The following is a 17,865-nucleotide window of genomic DNA, read 5'->3' as shown; positions in this document are numbered from 1 at the left end:
CTTCCTGCGCACCATAATTACTTGACGGGGCAAGAGGCTTCAGTTCCGAGTCAGCGGATGGGCTCATGAGTCATGATGCATATGGTAGCGGCGGCTTTGCTGACTGTGCACTCACCCTCTCAGCTCTGCGCTTTGGGCTCTGCACGAGAAACGAGGGCTGCCAGAGGGGGCTGATGGTCAGCTACACCATAGCATTGACCTTGCGTCTTTCGGGGGTCCAGCCTTGTGCGTGGGGGCGTGCGCGCACGCACGTGTGTCTGCGCTTGTCAGGATGGGGAAGGCAGGACGGAGGTACAAAATGACTGGGGGAAGTGAGGAACTCAAAGTGGACTTTGTAGCTTTTAGTCGCAGTGATGTCAGGATGAAGTGGGAGGGTCGGGAGCAGAGAGGGCCCCGAGCTAAGAGTCACCCTGCGGTCACACTCTGTTTGGCTACAACTGAACTGAGTGTTCAAATATCATTTCCCCCATTTAAAAAAAAACAGGGGTAATGATGGCCTTGCTCAACTCCAAAGGAATTCTAAAATGAAAGACAATTGGCCCGTGAGCCTTGCAAAGATAAGGTCTCTACTTCATTTGTCTGTGCCCTTCAGCACCTGGCATAGCGCTTTGTGCACCTAGTACATCTCGAGTGAGTATTGTCTAGACCAATCACTGAAGTCACCTGTTCCACGCGACGTGTAAGGAAACCGAAACCCAAGGAGGGACAGCGACACGGGAAGATCAAACATGGAAAGTGCCCAGTACCTGACCTGTGTTGAGCATTCAGTCAACGTAAGTGTCCTTCCTTTTGAAATGGCAGCTTCAGGAGTAGAATCCAGATGTTTGACCTCTGACAGCTCTGCTCTTGCCCCTCACCGTGTTGCTCTGAGTTGTCTGGCTAACATCAGATGGCTTGTTTAAGGGGGAGGAGGGCTCAGCTCGCAGGAGAGCTGATGCAGACACCTGTGCCCATGGTCTAAGTACGACGCATGGTTAACGAACAAGGGGCCCTGGAGCTGGACGGCCTTGGGTTTGAATCCCAATTCTGCCATTGACTGCGTGACCTCATTTACTCTCTTTCTGCCTCAGCTTTCCCATCTGTGCAATGGGGACTGACATTGTATTTAAGCTCGCAAGGTTGTGGTGAGGATCAAATGAATTAAAATACATAGAGTGCTTAGAAAAGTGCCTGGCACATCATAAGTGCATTATTGCTGCTTCTCACCGGCAATGTTAGGCTTTTGTCACTGAGATGGCGGCTGCAAGGGCGGCGCCTACACTCAGCCTTCACAAAGACAGCCATCTGATGGCGGTGGAGTTTGCTATTTCTGAATAGGATAAGATTCCCATAGATGTTCTAAAGGACTGGACACCCTATTGCGTAATTTCTTTGAGGGCTGCGGTGCTTCTACGGTAAGGACTCTCAAGGACTGAGCTCGGTGCCATTCAGTTGGAGGGCAGTTAGGAAGCAATGAGCAGTAAGAACTCTTGGGAACGTGTGGATCTGGGGTCATCATGCTCTAGCCACAGCACACTGATGGCTGAGTTAGGACACAGGTTTTCTACAAGCACATCTCCTTCCCTTCAAATCTTTCCAATCCCAGGCTTCATTGAGATTTGCTCAGCATTAAAAAGTCACTGGAACCGCCCCCCCAGCACAGAGAAGGTGGCTGAATGCCAAAGGACTGGAGCCAGGAAAACTATGTGAGAGGCAGTCTTGCTCCTGCCAAGAATGGGATGCAATTTCCTACCCTTACCCCCGCAGTGGGCCCCCCAACCTCCTGTCATTCCCATTTCCCATCCACCCCCAGTCCTATGAGCCACAGATTTCTGCCTGAAAAAGCAATTCAGCGCTGCTCACTTAGGATATTTCCTCCTGACCTACTTCCTGAGTGCTGGAGCAGAACGCTTGCCCTGCTGAGAAAGGCAACGTTAGCTCAGCATTTCCCCTGCCAAACGTCACCCAGATGATGAGTGTCTGTCACTCACTCCCAGCCAATTACCACACCTGAGAGGTGGCTTTTCTTACTGATTTCCCATGTCGACACCTGGACTGACTAACCTGACAGGTTCCCTGAATAGAGCTGAAAACTGTTTCCTGGTAGAAACGTACTTTTGCCTTTTCTGTTGTGTGCCTGTTTTTGTAATTTGGTTCAGAACCACCATTTACCATGGACCCAGGGACTGAGATTGTCATTCCTGAGTGTTTCTAGTTCCTTCTTCTTCTTCTTCTTTTGCTGCCTCTCCTCCCCCTCCTCCTCCTCCCTCTTCTTCTTCTTCTTCACATTCAATACCTTACAGAGTACCTACTACATGGTCAGGTATTCTACATATTACCTTTAATATGCCCAGTAGAATATTACCATAATTCTACATATTACCTCCAATATGCCCAGTACTCAACCTTGTGAGGTAGATATATTAGGACAGTGCTTCTCAGACTTTAATGTGCGGAGAGAATCTTGTTATAATGCGATTCTGTTGAGTAGGTCTGGGAGGCAGCCTGAGATTCTGCATTTCTAACAAGCTCCCATGTGATATTGATGCTGCTGGTTCTAACTCCTTGAGTATCAAAGGAATCCTTGCACACACTTCATTGCTTCATTCTCCCTCCATCCCTTCCTTCTTTCCTATCCCCTCCATCCTGTTTAGGGCCAAGGCAACTTTACCCACAGTCCTGTGGACCCAACGTCTTCTGGTTCCTTGATTTACTACCTTGGTTTGGTGGTGCATATCTTCCAGTAACTTCCTGGGAAAGTGAGCAAAGAAAGTAAAATGTTACTTCCTAACATAACTGAAAATGTCTTTACACTGGATTGATAGTTCCCCCATGTATAGAATTCTAACTTCCAGAGTGGCTGTTGTAATATCCAATACCACATCAAACCTCTGTCCTTTCTATCTCACTTCTGAAGGTTTTTAGATTCTTCTCTCTGACCTCCAGTGTTCTGGAAGTTCACAATGCTGTGCCTTGGGATGGTTCCTTCCTCATTCATTATACTGGGCATTTGATGGGTCCTTTTGACCTGGAAACTTATATCCTTCTGTTGTGGGGAAAAAAAAAAATCCTTTGATTATTTCTTTAATTATTTCTTCCTCTCTCTCTCTCTTTTTTTTTTGTTCAGTCCATCTGGAGCTCCTGTTATCAAGATGTTGGATCTTCTGACCTGATCCTTTGATCTTCCTAGCTTCTGTATCTAATTTCCCATCTCTTTATCTCTCTGTTTTACTTTCTGGAAGATTTTATAAACTACTTTTTCTAACTTTTCTAGTTGAATTTAAATATTTATATTTTTAAATTCTCAGAGTTCTCTTTTGTTGTTCATTGAATATTCCTTTTTCTAATAGGCCACGGTTCTTTCACGGGTGTAACAGCCTCTCTTCTATCTCCAGGGCATGATTCTTTTCCTTTTTTTGAACTTTCTTCTCTCTACATTCTTTTCTTTTCTTTTTTTTTTTAAGATTTTATTTATTTATTTGAGAGAGAGAGAATGAGAGAGAGCACATGAGAGAGGGGGGAGGGTCAGAGGGAGAAGCAGACTCCCCGCCGAGCAGGGAGCCCGATGTGGGACTCGATCTGGGAACTCCAGGATCATGACCTGAGCTGAAGGCAGTCGCTTAACTGACTGAGCCACCCAGGTGCCCTCTCTACATTCTTTTCTCTGCACTTCTTATTTCTTTAATTTGTTTTCTGTCTTTCATGTAGACTTTCTATTTATATTAAAGGCACTAAACAGTTTACCAGAAGGAAACGAAGAAGTAACTGACAGAAGACTCTTCATTGTACCCTTTTGAATCTTTTGAATTCTGAACCATATTAGTATAAAGCCTATTTGAAAAACAAAACAAACCTTTTAGAAGTTTATTTTAAGCTTTAGGTGCATGGGTATAGCTTATCCATTGAAGAGCTTTACTGTAGTATGGTGACTAACATAACATAATAAAATAAAATTTTTTTTAAAGATTTTATTTATTTATTTGAGACAGAGAGAATGAGAGACAGAGAGCATGAGAGGGAGGAGGGTCAGAGGGAGAAGCAGACTCCCTGCCGAGCAGGGAGCCCGATGCGGGACTCGATCCCGGGACTCCAGGATCATGACCTGAGCCGAAGGCAGTCGCTTAACCAACTGAGCCACCCAGGCGCCCCGAAAATTAAATTAAATTTTTAAAAAAAGAAGAGCTTTACTGTAGAGATATTGAGATGGGGTGTCAAGCAGCTTTTTACCTGAAGGGACTTCTAAGTGTCAGCATTTAAAAGTCTCTCTGGGCCATTAAGTCTTTTCTGATAAGAATCTTCTAGACTCCTGTCTGGGGAGAGGTGTTGGGGGAGGATATAAGCCTACCGGCCAATTTTCTTGAATGAGTGTGGGAGGAAGGCTGGATAGCCTATCGTTGAAAATGAAGCTTTTTAACCAGGACCCTCAACCCCCTCCTAACTATACATACAGTGGAGTCTGTCAGCCTCCAGAGCATGCTTCTCAAGCTGTCTGTGGTGAAGGACCAGTTTTTAAATTTCCGATCTGTCAGGGACCCACATGCAGTTCTAACGCACATGGCTAGTCCATATCTCCTATCACACATGACTCCCAATGAGTTCAAACATCCAAACTGGTCTATATCCTGTTCAGCAAGAAGAATCCACTGAGAACTCACTTGAATGTTGAGGCAATTTCAAATTTCTATAAAAATTCTAAACACTTATTCTTACTTTCTGTACTTATCTTATTAGGGCCAGTAACAAAGTTTGTGGGCCTAAACCAGTTCATGAACCACGATTTAAGAGCACTGCTCTAGAAAAGAGCAGATCTCTGATCTCTTGCCTTGAGGAGAAGCTGTCACCAGGCTTTGAGGGGATGTGTGGGGACTCCTGGAGTGTTGGACTTCTCTGCAAATAGACTTTTAGCTCATCCCCCATCTCCACTCTGCACTTCACTCCACATTCCTTGGTACCCTATGTTTCCAAACCCAGTGCCTTCCTGAACTTCTCATGTCCCATTATTGCCTCCTTTCTGCAGGCATCGGACCACAGCTTCTACTGCTTGGTCAAATCATTTACCCCTCCTTACTCTACTTTCTTCTCCCGTTTTCTTTGCCCTTGCAATTTATACTTTAAAAGATCCCTTTCAAGGGTGCCTGGGCGGCTCATTTGGTTAAGTGTCTGCCTTTGGCTCAGGTCATGATCCCAGGGTCCTGGGATCGAGTCCCGAGTTGGGCTTCCTGCTCAGTGAGGAGTCTGCTTCTCCCTCTCCCCAACCCCTACACCCCTACTCATGCTCTCACTCGTTCACTCTCTCTCTCAAATAAATAAATAAAACCTTTTTTAAAAATGCTTTTCACGGCACCTGGGTGGCTCAGTTGGATAAACATCAGACTCTTGATCTCAGCTCAGGTCTTGATCTCAGGGTTGTGAGTTCAAGCCCTGCATTGGGCTCCACGTTGGGTGTGGAGCCTACTTAAAAGAAAAAAAAAGTCCTGCTGACTTCTTTGCAAAGTTGATCCTAAAAGTATGGAATTTCAAGGGACCCAGAATAGCCAAAACAATCTTGAAAAAGAACAAGTTTGGAGGACTTACATAGCCCAATTTTTAAACTTACGGCAAATCTATGGTAATCAAGTAATCAAGTGTGATACTGGCATAAAGATAGACCTACAGATGGATGAAATAGACTTGAGAGTCCATAAATAAACCTTCAGATTTGTTTGATCTTTGATAAGAATGCCAAGACAACTCAGTGGGGCAAAGAATAGTCATTTCAGTAGGTGGTGCCAAGACACCTGGAGATCCACACACGAAAGAATGAAGCTGAACCCCTACCTCACACCACACACAAAAATTAACTCAAAATGGATCATAGACCTAAATGTAGGAGCTAAAAATTTAAAACTCTAGAAGAAAATATAAGAGTAAATCTTCATGAGGGAAAGCTTTCTTAGGTGTAATACCAAAAACAAAAGTAACAAAGAAAAAAATAAACTGGACTCATGAAAATTAAGAACTTTTGTGTTCCAAATGACACCATCAAGAAAGCGAGAAGAGAACCTTCACAAGAGAAAATATTTTCAAATCATATATCTGATAAGGGACTTGTATTCAGAATATATAAAGAACTTTTACAATTTATAATAAAAAGGCAAATAACCCAATTTTTAAATGGGCAAAGGATCCAAATAACATTTTTCCAACGAAGATACACCAATGACCAATAAGCTACATGAAAAGATGTTCAACATCATTAGCCATCAGAGAAAGACAAATTCAAAACTACAATGAGATACCACTTGATACTCACTAGGAGGCTATTATCACAAAGACAGATAGTAACAAATGCTCTTAAGGATGTGGAGAAATTGGAACCTCACCTTGTACTCATCGGAATGTAAAATGGTGCAGCCGCTTTGGCAAACGGTCTTGCAGTTCCTCAAAAAGATAAACATAGACAATAGGACCCAGCAATCCCACTCTTAGGTGTATATGTTCACACAATGAATGACTGTTCAAAGCAACATTATTCATGATAGTCAAAAAGTGGAAACAACTCAAATGGTCATCAGCTGAAGATGGATAAATAAAATGTGGTATATCCATATAGTGGAATTTTATTTAATGATAAAAAGAAATGAAGTACCGATACGCACTACAACATGAATGAATTTTGAAAACATTATGCTTAGTGAAAGTCACAAAGTCACAAATGCTTCCATTTACATAAAATGTCCAGAATAGGGGAATCTACACAGAGAGAAAATAGATCAGTGGTTGCCTAAGATGGAGTCCAGGGGATGGGGAGAAAATGGGTATGGAGTTTTTTTTTCAGGGTGATAAAAATGTTCTGAAATCAATTGTGGTGATGGCTGCACAACTCCGTGAATATACTAAAAGCCACTGAATTTTGCACTTTGGATAGGTGAATTGTATGGTATGTGAGTTACATCTCAATAAAGCTGTTACAATGGGATTTCTAGAGTCAACCCAGCATGTCTAACTGCAAGTCTCCAGCATCATCACTCTTGAATGTGGAAGTCTCCAGCTTATCTTATGCACAGTGCTCTCAATTTATCAACACATTAGATCAAATCTGAGGTGACACATTTGCTCTCAATCTGATGGTGACTTAAGGGATTGCTGTTGGCTTCATTAGGGGATGTACCAATATTGAGTCAGACAAATTAATAAACTGTGCCTAACTTGACACTCTCATTCCATAGAAAATCATTTCTTTGCTTTTTAAAAAGATATCTCCTGGGGCACCTGGGTGGCTCAGTTGGTTAAGCGTCTCCTTTGGCTTGGGTCATGATCTCAGGGTCCTGGAATCGAGCCCCGTGTCGGGCTCTCTGCTCTGCGGGGAGCCTGCTTTTCCCTATGCCTCTCGCTCCCCCTACTTGTGCTCTCTCTCTCTCACTGTCAAATAAATAAATAAATAAAATCTTAAAAATAAATAAATAATAAAAAAATAAAAATAAAAAGATATCTCCTTTTATTAACAGCAAATAATACAAAAAGCACCTCCCTACTTGCAAGCCTCAGAATGTGTTCTGAGGGGCACCTGGGTGGCTCAGCCGTTAAGCGTCTGCCTTCAGCTCAGGTCATGATCCCGGAGTCCTGGGATTGAGCCCCGCATCGGGCTCCCTGCTCAGCGGGAAGCCTGCTTCTCCCTCTCCCAATCCCCCTGCTTGTGTTTCCTCTCTCACTGTGTCTCTTTCTGTCAAATAAATAAAATCTTAAAAAAAAAAAAAAAGAATGTGTTGTGAATGAGGATGCAAACCCAGTTTGTCCATTTATTCAACAAATATTTATAGAGCATTCACCATGTGCGGGCTGCTCTGGCAGGTTCTGCAAATGCAATAAATGGCAGATGAATTACAGAGAGGAGAGAGCTGAATAGGTGGCCCTAAACCAGTCTGCCTTGAATCTCAAAGGACAGAGGAATTGGTGGTGGTTAACTATTGAGGGATTCAGGGAAATGTCTACAAATCTTTTTTTCTCTTGGAGAACTCAGGGTGGGGTTTTTAAAATTACATAAATATTAGAACAACACTAACAGAAATGGGGAACAAAAGAAAAGAAGTTTAATAACAGTTCTGCCCCCCACCCTTCCCCCCATTGATCTCATTTCAAACCATGTCTCTGCTCCCACCCAGTTTTGAAGATTCTAGCTTCATCTCTCCCTAACTTTGGCCACCTCCATTCCATGCCTCTCAGAGGACCTAGTTCAAAGGACCTTCCAAGACTCACTTGGAGAAAGTCAGACCTGAGGTGTTGAAGCTTGGTGGCAGCCAAGACCCCCCAGTTGCTCAGGAGGTTGGGGGAGGAAAGGAGTAGATGTGAATCCCAGCGCCAATTTGCTTCAGGACACATTTCTTGAGACTCAGAAGCCAGGCAGGGGAGGGCTGCTGAACATCAGGGCTCTGCTAGTTGGGCCGAAGGAGGGGGGGCCCCTGCCTCAAGTGTGTAAACCTTGGCATTGGAGGTGTCCCGTGTTCAGAGACCGGCCGTGTGAAAAGTGTCACCAGCAAGTCAGTGGGGGACATCTTAGGGAGGAATGTGAGCCCCTACTCAGGCACGCTGGGCTGCAAGTCTGACCTCGCTGAGGAGGAGAGGCAGCAGGCCAGTCACCCCCCGGGGGGGGGCACTTTTCCACACTCTGGGGGTGCTGGGGGTTCCTAGTGCCCAACCCTACTGCGGAGAGTTGGGTCCAAATGCCAGCAAAGCCGGAACATGCTGTGAGATCTTGATGTGTCTCTTCACCTCTCTGAGCCCATTTATTCATCTGTAAATAGGGATAATAATCCTCACCTCCGGGAATGTTGTGAGGGTTAGAGATGGTGAGAAGCTTAGCACAGCCTCTTCCTCTCAGTGCGTGACTTGCCATTGTGTCTAGGACACATACCTATTCTTGTGGGCTACGAGCCCCCCTAAATTTCTAGGATTTAGCTTTGTTATTCTCATCTCTCAATAAATAGAATTTTTTTATTATTAAAAGGCTTATTGTACAACATGACTACAATGTAATACATGTTTATTATAGAATCTTTGAAAATTTCAGAAAGACAACCCCAAATCAAAATAAACCAATAATCCGACCCCTCAGAAATAAGCACAGTTAACATTTTCATTTTAACACTCAGTCTTTTTTTTTTTTTAAGCTTATAATTTTAATAGTGGTTCCAATGTAGTAATTACTTCACTACAAAGGTACAGCAATATAAGATATATCAATATCCTCTTATTCTTTTTTTTTTTTTAAGATTTTATTTATTTATTTGAGAGAGGATGAGAGGAGAGAGAGAGCACATGAGAGGGGGGAGGGTCAGAGGGAGAAGCAGACTCCCTGCTGAGCAGGGAGCCCGATGCGGGACTCGATCCCGGGTCTCCAGGATCATGACCTGAGCCGAAGGCAGTCGCTTAACTGACTGAGCCACCCCCGCGCCCGATATCCTCTTATTCTTAAAACGAAGCAATCAGGGGCACCTGGGTGGCTCAGTCAGTTAAGCGTCTGCCTTCGGCTCTGGTCCTGACCCCGGGTTCTGGGATCAAGTCTGAGTCAGGCTCCCTGCTCGGCAGGGAGTCTGCTTCTCCCTCTGCCTCTGCCCCTGCTCCAACTCTCTCTCTAATAAATAAATAAAATCGATCAAAATTTTAAAAATGTTAAAAACGAAGCAAATTCAGAATTTGGAACTTTTTTTTTTAGTTTCAGAGGTAGAATTTAGTGATTCATCAGTTGCATATAACACCCAGTGCTCATTCCATCAAGTGCCCTCCTTAATGCCCATCCCCCACCTCGCTCCCCTCCAGCAACCCTCAGTGTGCTTCCTAGAGTTCAGTGTCTCTTATGGTTTGCCTCCTTCTCAGTTTTCATCTTATTTTATTTTTCCTTCCCTTTCCCTATGTTCACCTGTTTTGTTTCTTAAATTCCACATATGAGTAATCATATGGTTTTTGTCTTTCTCTCACTGACTTATTTTGCTTAGCATGATACCCTCTAGTTCCTTCCACGTTGCTGCAAATGGCAAGATTTCATTTTCTGATGGCTGAGTAATATTCCATTGTGTGTATATATATATATATACCACATCTTTGTCCATTCATCTGTCGGTGGACTTCTAGGCTCTTAAGAGTCTCCCAGTCTTTTGATTTAGGTAGTAGTGTCATGAAGTACACACATTTAGTTACTGATTTGTGTTCTACTCTAAGTATCTGTCATCATAATTCTCATATAATAACATTTAAAGTAATTAGCATTTAAAATACTAATATCCCATAGTATGATTATATCATAATTCTTTAGCCAACCCCCTATTGTTAGTTATGTCCTGTTCTCACTGTTTTAAATGGTACCATAGTGAGTATTCTTAAAGTAGTTCCATTTTACCTCAAACAGGAAGCACATTTTTAAGGCTTTTGAGACCCACTGACAAATTAACTAGACAGGAAAGACTTTTTAATTTTGTGTTTTATTTATTTATTTTAATATTTCTCTTTTTCTGCTTATAAAGCAAATACAGTCTTGTCAAAAAAATCAAACATTGTAGAAATATATATTAAAAAGGATTTTAAATTTCCCTTAATTCTATTGTCCAGAGATCATTGCTATTAAGTTTGGTGTACATTAGGAGTACCTCGAATCACTCCAATTAGATGCTTAGGTTCAATTGATGACCACTTTTTAATCATCTACCTCTCTTTCTCTTCATTTCTTACAAGCCCAGGCTGAGTCATGAGTGAGCTCCTTCTTTGAAGGTGGCCTGTGGCCAGGTCTACACCATTCACACCCTTGGCACAGCCCAGTCTGGTTATCACGGGCAAGCTCAGGCAGCCACCCCAGCCTCTCTCCGGAATCCACTGTGGGTCCCCTCTCCCTCAAGAGGAAAAGCAGGAAGGGGGCACCAGAATGCGGCTGTAAACCTAGGTTCTGGCACTCACCCTCTGGATGCCCAGGGGGATGTGAGTGAAAACACCTGTGATGCAGCCAAGTCTAGAATCACCCCTGGGCATTCTAGAAACAGGTCATTGACAAAGTACTATCTGTACATATCTACACACACAGGGAACAAACATCTATGGGCTCACACACAATTCAGTGCCTAGATTCTGTATGTCAGCAGCTGTCTCTGTACCCATGAATAAGCTCAGTTCTCTACCCAAGCCTTATCTGCAGATGTTTGTGAGATGCGTTTACATGTGAGAGATCAAGTTGTCTCTGGAGGGGACCTCCCACCTCCACAAGAGCCCAGAATTACAAAGAAAATCCTATTGGTGAGAGCAGAAAGTCCCTTATAATAGAAGGGTTCAACGGTATACTAGGGGGGTACAACAAGGCAGAGGCCTTGGGCCCTCTGGTCCTTAAGAGTGCAACATTTCTCCCAAACTGACCACACCCCAATCCATCCACACCTTCCATTCAGATTTAGCTCTGTTCTCAGAGCTACAAGCTCCCATGACACTTCTTAATGCTGTTAATAGTAACTCCAACCAATAATTCTCTTCTGTGGCTGCTAAGATCCTTAAAAGAAGATCCATGAAATCTTCTTGGCCAATGGCAAGAGAAGTAGGAATTTCACTTGGCCTTATTTCATCTCAAGATACATTTTTTTTTTTTTGAGACTTCAATTCATCACATGTGTATAATAACTCTTTGGCTTTATGTAATGTGAATAGTATGCATTATCTTTATTCTTTGACTTGTCAGACCTATTTTCATTTATCTGATCCTTATAACATTTAAGTCTGTTGGTGTCAGACAATGTTCTCATGCATTACAATCCTTAATATCCTGGGTCACAGAATGGAATCTCCAAAAGCCCATCTGTAAGGAAATATATGATAATAATAGCAATACTGGGATTTATCGAATGCTGACTACGTGCCAGTCAATGTTGTAAGCTCTTTGCATGCATCAATTCATTTAGTCCTCACAACAATTCTGTCAGGAAGACACTATTGTTATTTTCATTTTACATATGAGGAACTTGAGGCACAGAGAGGTTAATGACTTGCCCAAGGTCACTCAGGTAGTAGAACCCAGACAGTACTCATAAGCTCACAGCCTGTAGCTGCCAGCATTTTGGTGTTTAGCATTCTGGTTTCTTCCCTGTGTATATAAAGGCACTTTGTTTTGCTTTAGAAAACTGAGGTCATGGATATACTTAACGCGCATTAAGTGTGTCTTTGTTCAGGATATAAATTTGTGGCACACCTTTAGATTTTATTTATTTATTTATTTATTGAGAGAGAGAGTGCGCAAGCGCATAAGTGGAGAGACAGGCAGAGGGAGAGAGAGAATCCCAAGTGGACTCCACACTGAGCCCAGAGCCCCACTTGGGGCTCCATCCCACCACACAGAGATTACGACCTGAGCTGAAATCAAGAGTCAGATGCCCAACCGATTGAGCGACCCAGGTGCCCCATGTACCTTTTAAGAAGTTTTTCAAGTGGCAAAAGTTTAACATTTGTGATGGCTATTAATCTTTTCCTTTGTGATTTCTGTCACTTTTTAAAAGATTTTATTTATTTATTTATTTATTTATTTGAGAGCGAGAGAGAGAGCACGCAAGCAGGGGGAGGCACAAAGGGAGATGGAGAGAGAGAACCTCAGGCAGACTCTGCGCTGAGCTCGGAGTCCGACTCAGGCTCGATCTCACCACTATGTGATCATGACCTGAGCCAAAATCAAGAGTCAGATGCTTAACCAACTGAGCCACCAGGCGCCCCCACATTTTTTATGTTTGGAAAATCCTTCCCCATTACAAGATCACTATCTTGTCTTCTGATTTTATTATTTCTTTTTTTACCTTTAATTATTATTTAAGTTATTTGAAATTTATTTGATGAATAATGTATCCCTTTCCCTTATAAGTCTGATATTTCCTTAACATTTATTACGTTCTTATTTATTCTAAGATCTGTTTCAAAGTTGACTGATCTGTTTCTTTAATAGATGTTATTTTCTAGAGCAAGTCTTCCCCCCTCATTCTTTTTTTATTAACAATCATGCCTTAATATTTTGCCAAATAAACAATAGAATTATTGCATCAAGCAATATTATTGCTTAACCTAACAACTTAATTTTAGAAGTTGATAAATATATTTAAGATATTCAGATTTCTAATTTTTTCCATTTTATTTTATTTTTTTTAAGATTTTATTTATTTATTTATTTATTTATTTATTTATTTGAAAGACAGAGAGAGAGCACAAGCAGGCGGAGCAGCAGAGGGAGAGGGAGAAGCAGGCTCCCCACTGAGCAGGGAGCCCGATGCGGGGCTCAGTCCCAGGACGCTGGGATCATGACCTGAGCTGAAGGCAGACGCTTAACGACTGAGCCACCCAGGCACCCCTAATGACAGCATTTACCTTTAATACAGCTTTTACTACATTCCATAATATGTTTGCTTCCCAAAATTAAATATAAAATCTGTAATTGATTTTTTTTAAAACAGCTTTTTTGGAATATATGTATATATATATCATCAAATTCACCTGCTTAGAATGTACAGTTCAATGGGTTTTAATATATTTAGAGAATTATGTAACTATCACCATCATCTGTTCCCAGAATGTTTTCATCACTTTGAAAAGAAAACCTGGGGGCACCTGGCTGGCTCAATAGAAAGAGTGTGTGATTCTTGATCTAGAGGTCATGAGTTTGAGCCCCACGTTGCGTGTAGAGGTTTCTTAAATAAAAACATAAATAAATAAACTTTTTTAAAAAAAGAAAGAGGGGCGCATGGGTGGCTCAGTCGATTAAGCATTTGACTCCTGATTTCGGCTCAGGTCGTGATCTCAGGGTCGTGAGATTGAGCCCTGCGTTGGGCTCTGCACTGGACGTGGAGCCTGCTTGAGATTCTCTCTCTCTCCCTCTGCCCCTCTTCCTCCCTGTAAAAAGAAAAAAAAAAAAAAAAAGACAGAAAGGAAGAAAAAGAAACCCTGTACCTATCAGCATTACTTCTCATTCCTCCCTTCTCCCAGTCCCTGGCAACCACTACTCAACTTTGTACCACCACAGATTTACCTATTCTAGACATTTCATAGAAATGGAATTCTGTAATATGTGGTCTTTTGTGTCTGGCTTTTTTCACTTAGGGTAATGTTTTCAAGGTTCATCCATGTTATCCCATGTATCGGTATTCCATTCCTTTTAATCACTGAATAACATTCCATTGTATGGATATACTACATTTGATTTGGTTTTTAGACCAAATGGACTGATGGACATTTGGGTTATTTCTGCTATGGCTGTTATCAATACAATGCTGCTATGAACTTTCATGTACAAGTTTTTGTGTGGACATATGATTTCCTTTCTCTTGGGTAGTATCTGGGAGTGGAATTGCTAACTCATACGGTAACTCTATGTTTAACCTTTGAAGAACTGTTAAGCTGTTTTCTAAAGTGGCTGCACCATTTTACATTCCCACCAGCAACAAGATTTCCAGTTTCTTCACATCCTCATCGACAGGTGGTATTTCAATGGTTTTTGTTGTAGCCATTCTAGTAGGTGTGAAATGGTACCTCATTTATTTACAATGATAACTAATGATGATGATTATGCTGAGCACCTTCTCATGTGCACGTGGCTGTTCATGTAGCACTTTCAGAAAATGGTCATTTTTAATTGGATCATTTGTCTTCCTATTTATTGAATTGTATGAGTTCCTTATACGTTCTAGATATTAACCCCTTATGAGATACATGATTTGCAAATCATGTTCATCCATTCTGTGAGTTCTTTTTTTCACTTTCTTGATGGTGTTATTTGAAACACAGAAGTTTTTAATGTTGGTGAAGTTCAATTTATTGTTTCTTTTATTGCTTATGTTTTTGGCGTCATATCTAAAAATCCATTGCCTAACCCAAGGTCATGAAGATTTACTCCTATACTTTCTTCTAAGTGTTTTACAGTTTTAGTTTCTTAATTTAGGTCTATAATCCATTTTGGGTATTTTGTTTGTTTGTTTTAGGTTGATTGATTGATTGATTGATTGATTTAAGTAATGTCTACACCCAATGTGGGGCTCAAACTCATGACCCCAGGATCAAGAGTCACATGCTCTACCGACTGAGCCAGCCAGGAGCCCCTCTATGATCCATACTGAGTAAATTTTTTTATATGGTGTGAGGTCAGGGTCCAACTTCATCCTTTTAGACATAAATTTACATTTGTCCCTCATTTGCTGAAAAGATCATTGAATTGTCTTGGCATCCTTGTTAAAAATCAATTAATCATAAATATGAGCATTTATTTCTGGACTTCCAATTCTTTTTTATCAACCTATGTATCTATCCTTATGCAAGTACTATGCAGTCTTGACTATTGTGTATTTGAATTTTTAGTTTATTTTTGGAATATAAAAGTGTATTGAAAGCATATTTTTAAATTTTCAAGTTTTTAAAATTTTTTTTAGATTTTATTTACTCATTTATTTTAGGGAGACAGAGAGCGTGAAGTGGGGAGGAGCAGAGGGAAAGGGACAAGCAGACTCTGCTGAACACGGAGCTTGACATGGGCCTCGATCCCACAACCCCAAGATCATGACCTGGGCCAAAATCAAGAGTCAGGCACTTAACTGTCTGAGCCACCCAGGTGCCCCTAAACTTCCAAGTTTTTAGGCACTTAAGCTTTAATATTCAGTTTTATGACATGTGGTCATTTAAGCCTTAATTTACAGTTTTATTGCACTTTGGTTAAAAAAAAATAAAGGTAAGAATTTCATAAAGTACACAGCCCAGGGTGTAATTATTAGGCTTATGAATTATAATATTTAGAATTGCCCTGTCTAATACAGTAACCACTAGCCACACGTGACTCTTGAGCAACTCAGAATGTGACTAATGTAACTAAGGAACTAAATTTTAAAATTTTATTTGACATTTTCATCACCCTCAAAAATTTCCTCATGCCTGCTTGCAATCATTTTCCATTCCGCCCTTGTGTCAGGCAATCTGCTTTTTGTCTCAATATATTTGTCTATTCTGGACATTTCATATAAATAGAATCATACAATATGCAGTCTTTTGTATCTGGTTTCTTTCACTTAACACAGTATTTTTGAGGTTCATTCATGCTGTAGTATGTATCCATACTTCATCCCTTTTTATTGCTGAGTAGTGTTCCATTATATGGACATGCCACATTATATTTCTCCATTTACCAGTTGGTAGACATTTGGATTGTTTCAATTTTATGTAATTTTAATTAATTTAAAATTTAAATACTGAAGCAGGTAAAATAGCTCTCCTTCAAGCCAACTTTATTGCATTGGGAAGACTACATTTCTCTTGAACCTCTGAAAATTTAGTACCTGAATTAAGATGTGCTGTAAGTGTAAAATACACACTGAATTCTGCAGACTTAGAAGTATTAATATGCTTAAAAACATGAAGTAAAAGATTGAAAGAAGGAAGACGGGGGTGCCTGGGTGGCTCAGTTGGTTAAGCGACTGCCTTCGGCTCAGGTCATGATCCTGGAGTCCCAGGATCGAGTCCCGCCGCGGGCTCCCTGCTCAGTAGGGAGTCTGCTTCTCCCTCTGACCCTCCCCCCTTCTCATGTGCTCTCTCTCTCTCATTCTCTCTCTCAAATAAATAAAATCTTTAAAAAAATAAAATAAAATAAAATAGAAAAAAGAAGGAAGACGGAACAGAGACTATCAAAATAAATTTGAAAGATTAACAAAAATCACAAATAGAGTTTCTAGAAACTCACCTCTGATTACCTCCAGGGCTGAAAGTGTCCCCTTGTATTATTTATAGGCACTGCACTATTTTACATGTATTCTCTCTTTTCATCTTCCTAGTGACACAGGTGAGGTAGGGACTATCATTTGTTCCTATTTTGTGCTTGAGGAAACCAAGGCTCAGAGAACTTAGCTTGTCCAAGATCACCCGGGTAGCATGTAGGAAAGCCAGATCTGACACCATTCTGACTTCAAAGACCACATTTATATCCATTATAGATCAATGGAAAGTTCACCAAGAATGCGAACCAGATATGTGTTTGGCTCCCGCCTGGCCTTTAGTTTTCAGGAACTGTTGGCACAATGAGCAGAGCAGGAGAGGCAAGGGGATGACTTGGTAAAAATAGGGGTCTCTTTGCTCAAAAGTGACAAGTTACTTCACGTACCACACCTGCCACCCGCCAATTCAGTCTTTCAGAAGGCTCTTCTGTTACACTGAGGCTCAGGCCCTGCCCCCTCATCCCTGAGAAATTCTGGAGAAACACACTTGGCCTTCAGAGGTGGCTCCCACAAAGCCCGGCAGCGCCCCCAGCCCAGCTGCTCCATAAGATAAGACACCCAAGGGACTGGGGAAAGAAGCCAGCCTGGTGACGCCCAAGAGCTCCCTTGGTGACATCTGTCCCCAGCAGACACCATCCCTCCAGGGACTCCAGGTTCAGCTGAGAGGCCTCTGGTTTTAAGACCAGCTCTATGGAGCTCTCATAACACTGCCCTTCCAGAGCCTTCTTGCAATCACAATGGCCCCCAGCCTTCTGACCAAGCGTGCAGCCCAGTCAGCATTCAGTCCCGGGCAGGGGGTGGCGGTGGGAGGGTCCTGTTTTTCTTAGCAGTACTGAGCAAGAAAGGTTCTTGCCTCCAGAGTCAGCAGCCCCAGCCTGCTGACATGTGCGGGGCTGGGCGCTGTGAGTGCGACGGAGCTATTTTTACCCCGCAGAGCGCTGTCAGCAGGCAGGAGGTGAGGGGTGATGCTGCAGGGGTTGAGAGCTGGGCACAGTGCCGCTTGAACCTTGCTGAGGGCTGGGGCCCCACCAGCCTGCAGAACCTAAAACCGCCTTCACTGTTGGTTCACAAGAACCCTGGGAAGGTGAAGGGCCCTAACGACAGACCCTGGGAGCCATCACACCATTTTGAAAAGAGGCGTCACGGGCGCCTG

General features: G+C 42.1%; 1 protein-coding gene across 1 annotated transcript in view; it reads left to right on the top strand.

Annotated features, from left to right (window-relative positions):
- Nucleotides 1–484: 484 nt before the first annotated feature.
- NINJ2 (ninjurin 2) overlaps nucleotides 485–17,865 on the top strand; it is a 36,082-nt gene continuing 18,701 nt past the window's right edge. Inside the window, exon 1 of the mRNA XM_021690615.1 lies at nucleotides 485–773. Within this exon, the coding sequence (XP_021546290.1) occupies nucleotides 729–773 (45 nt within the window). The 5' untranslated portion in view covers nucleotides 485–728. The remainder of the gene's footprint in view (nucleotides 774–17,865) is intronic.

This window comes from Neomonachus schauinslandi, chromosome 5 (genome assembly GCF_002201575.2).
Source record: "Neomonachus schauinslandi chromosome 5, ASM220157v2, whole genome shotgun sequence".
Taxonomy (NCBI): Eukaryota; Metazoa; Chordata; class Mammalia; order Carnivora; family Phocidae; genus Neomonachus; species Neomonachus schauinslandi.
This window is presented reverse-complemented; position numbering and strand designations above follow the sequence as displayed.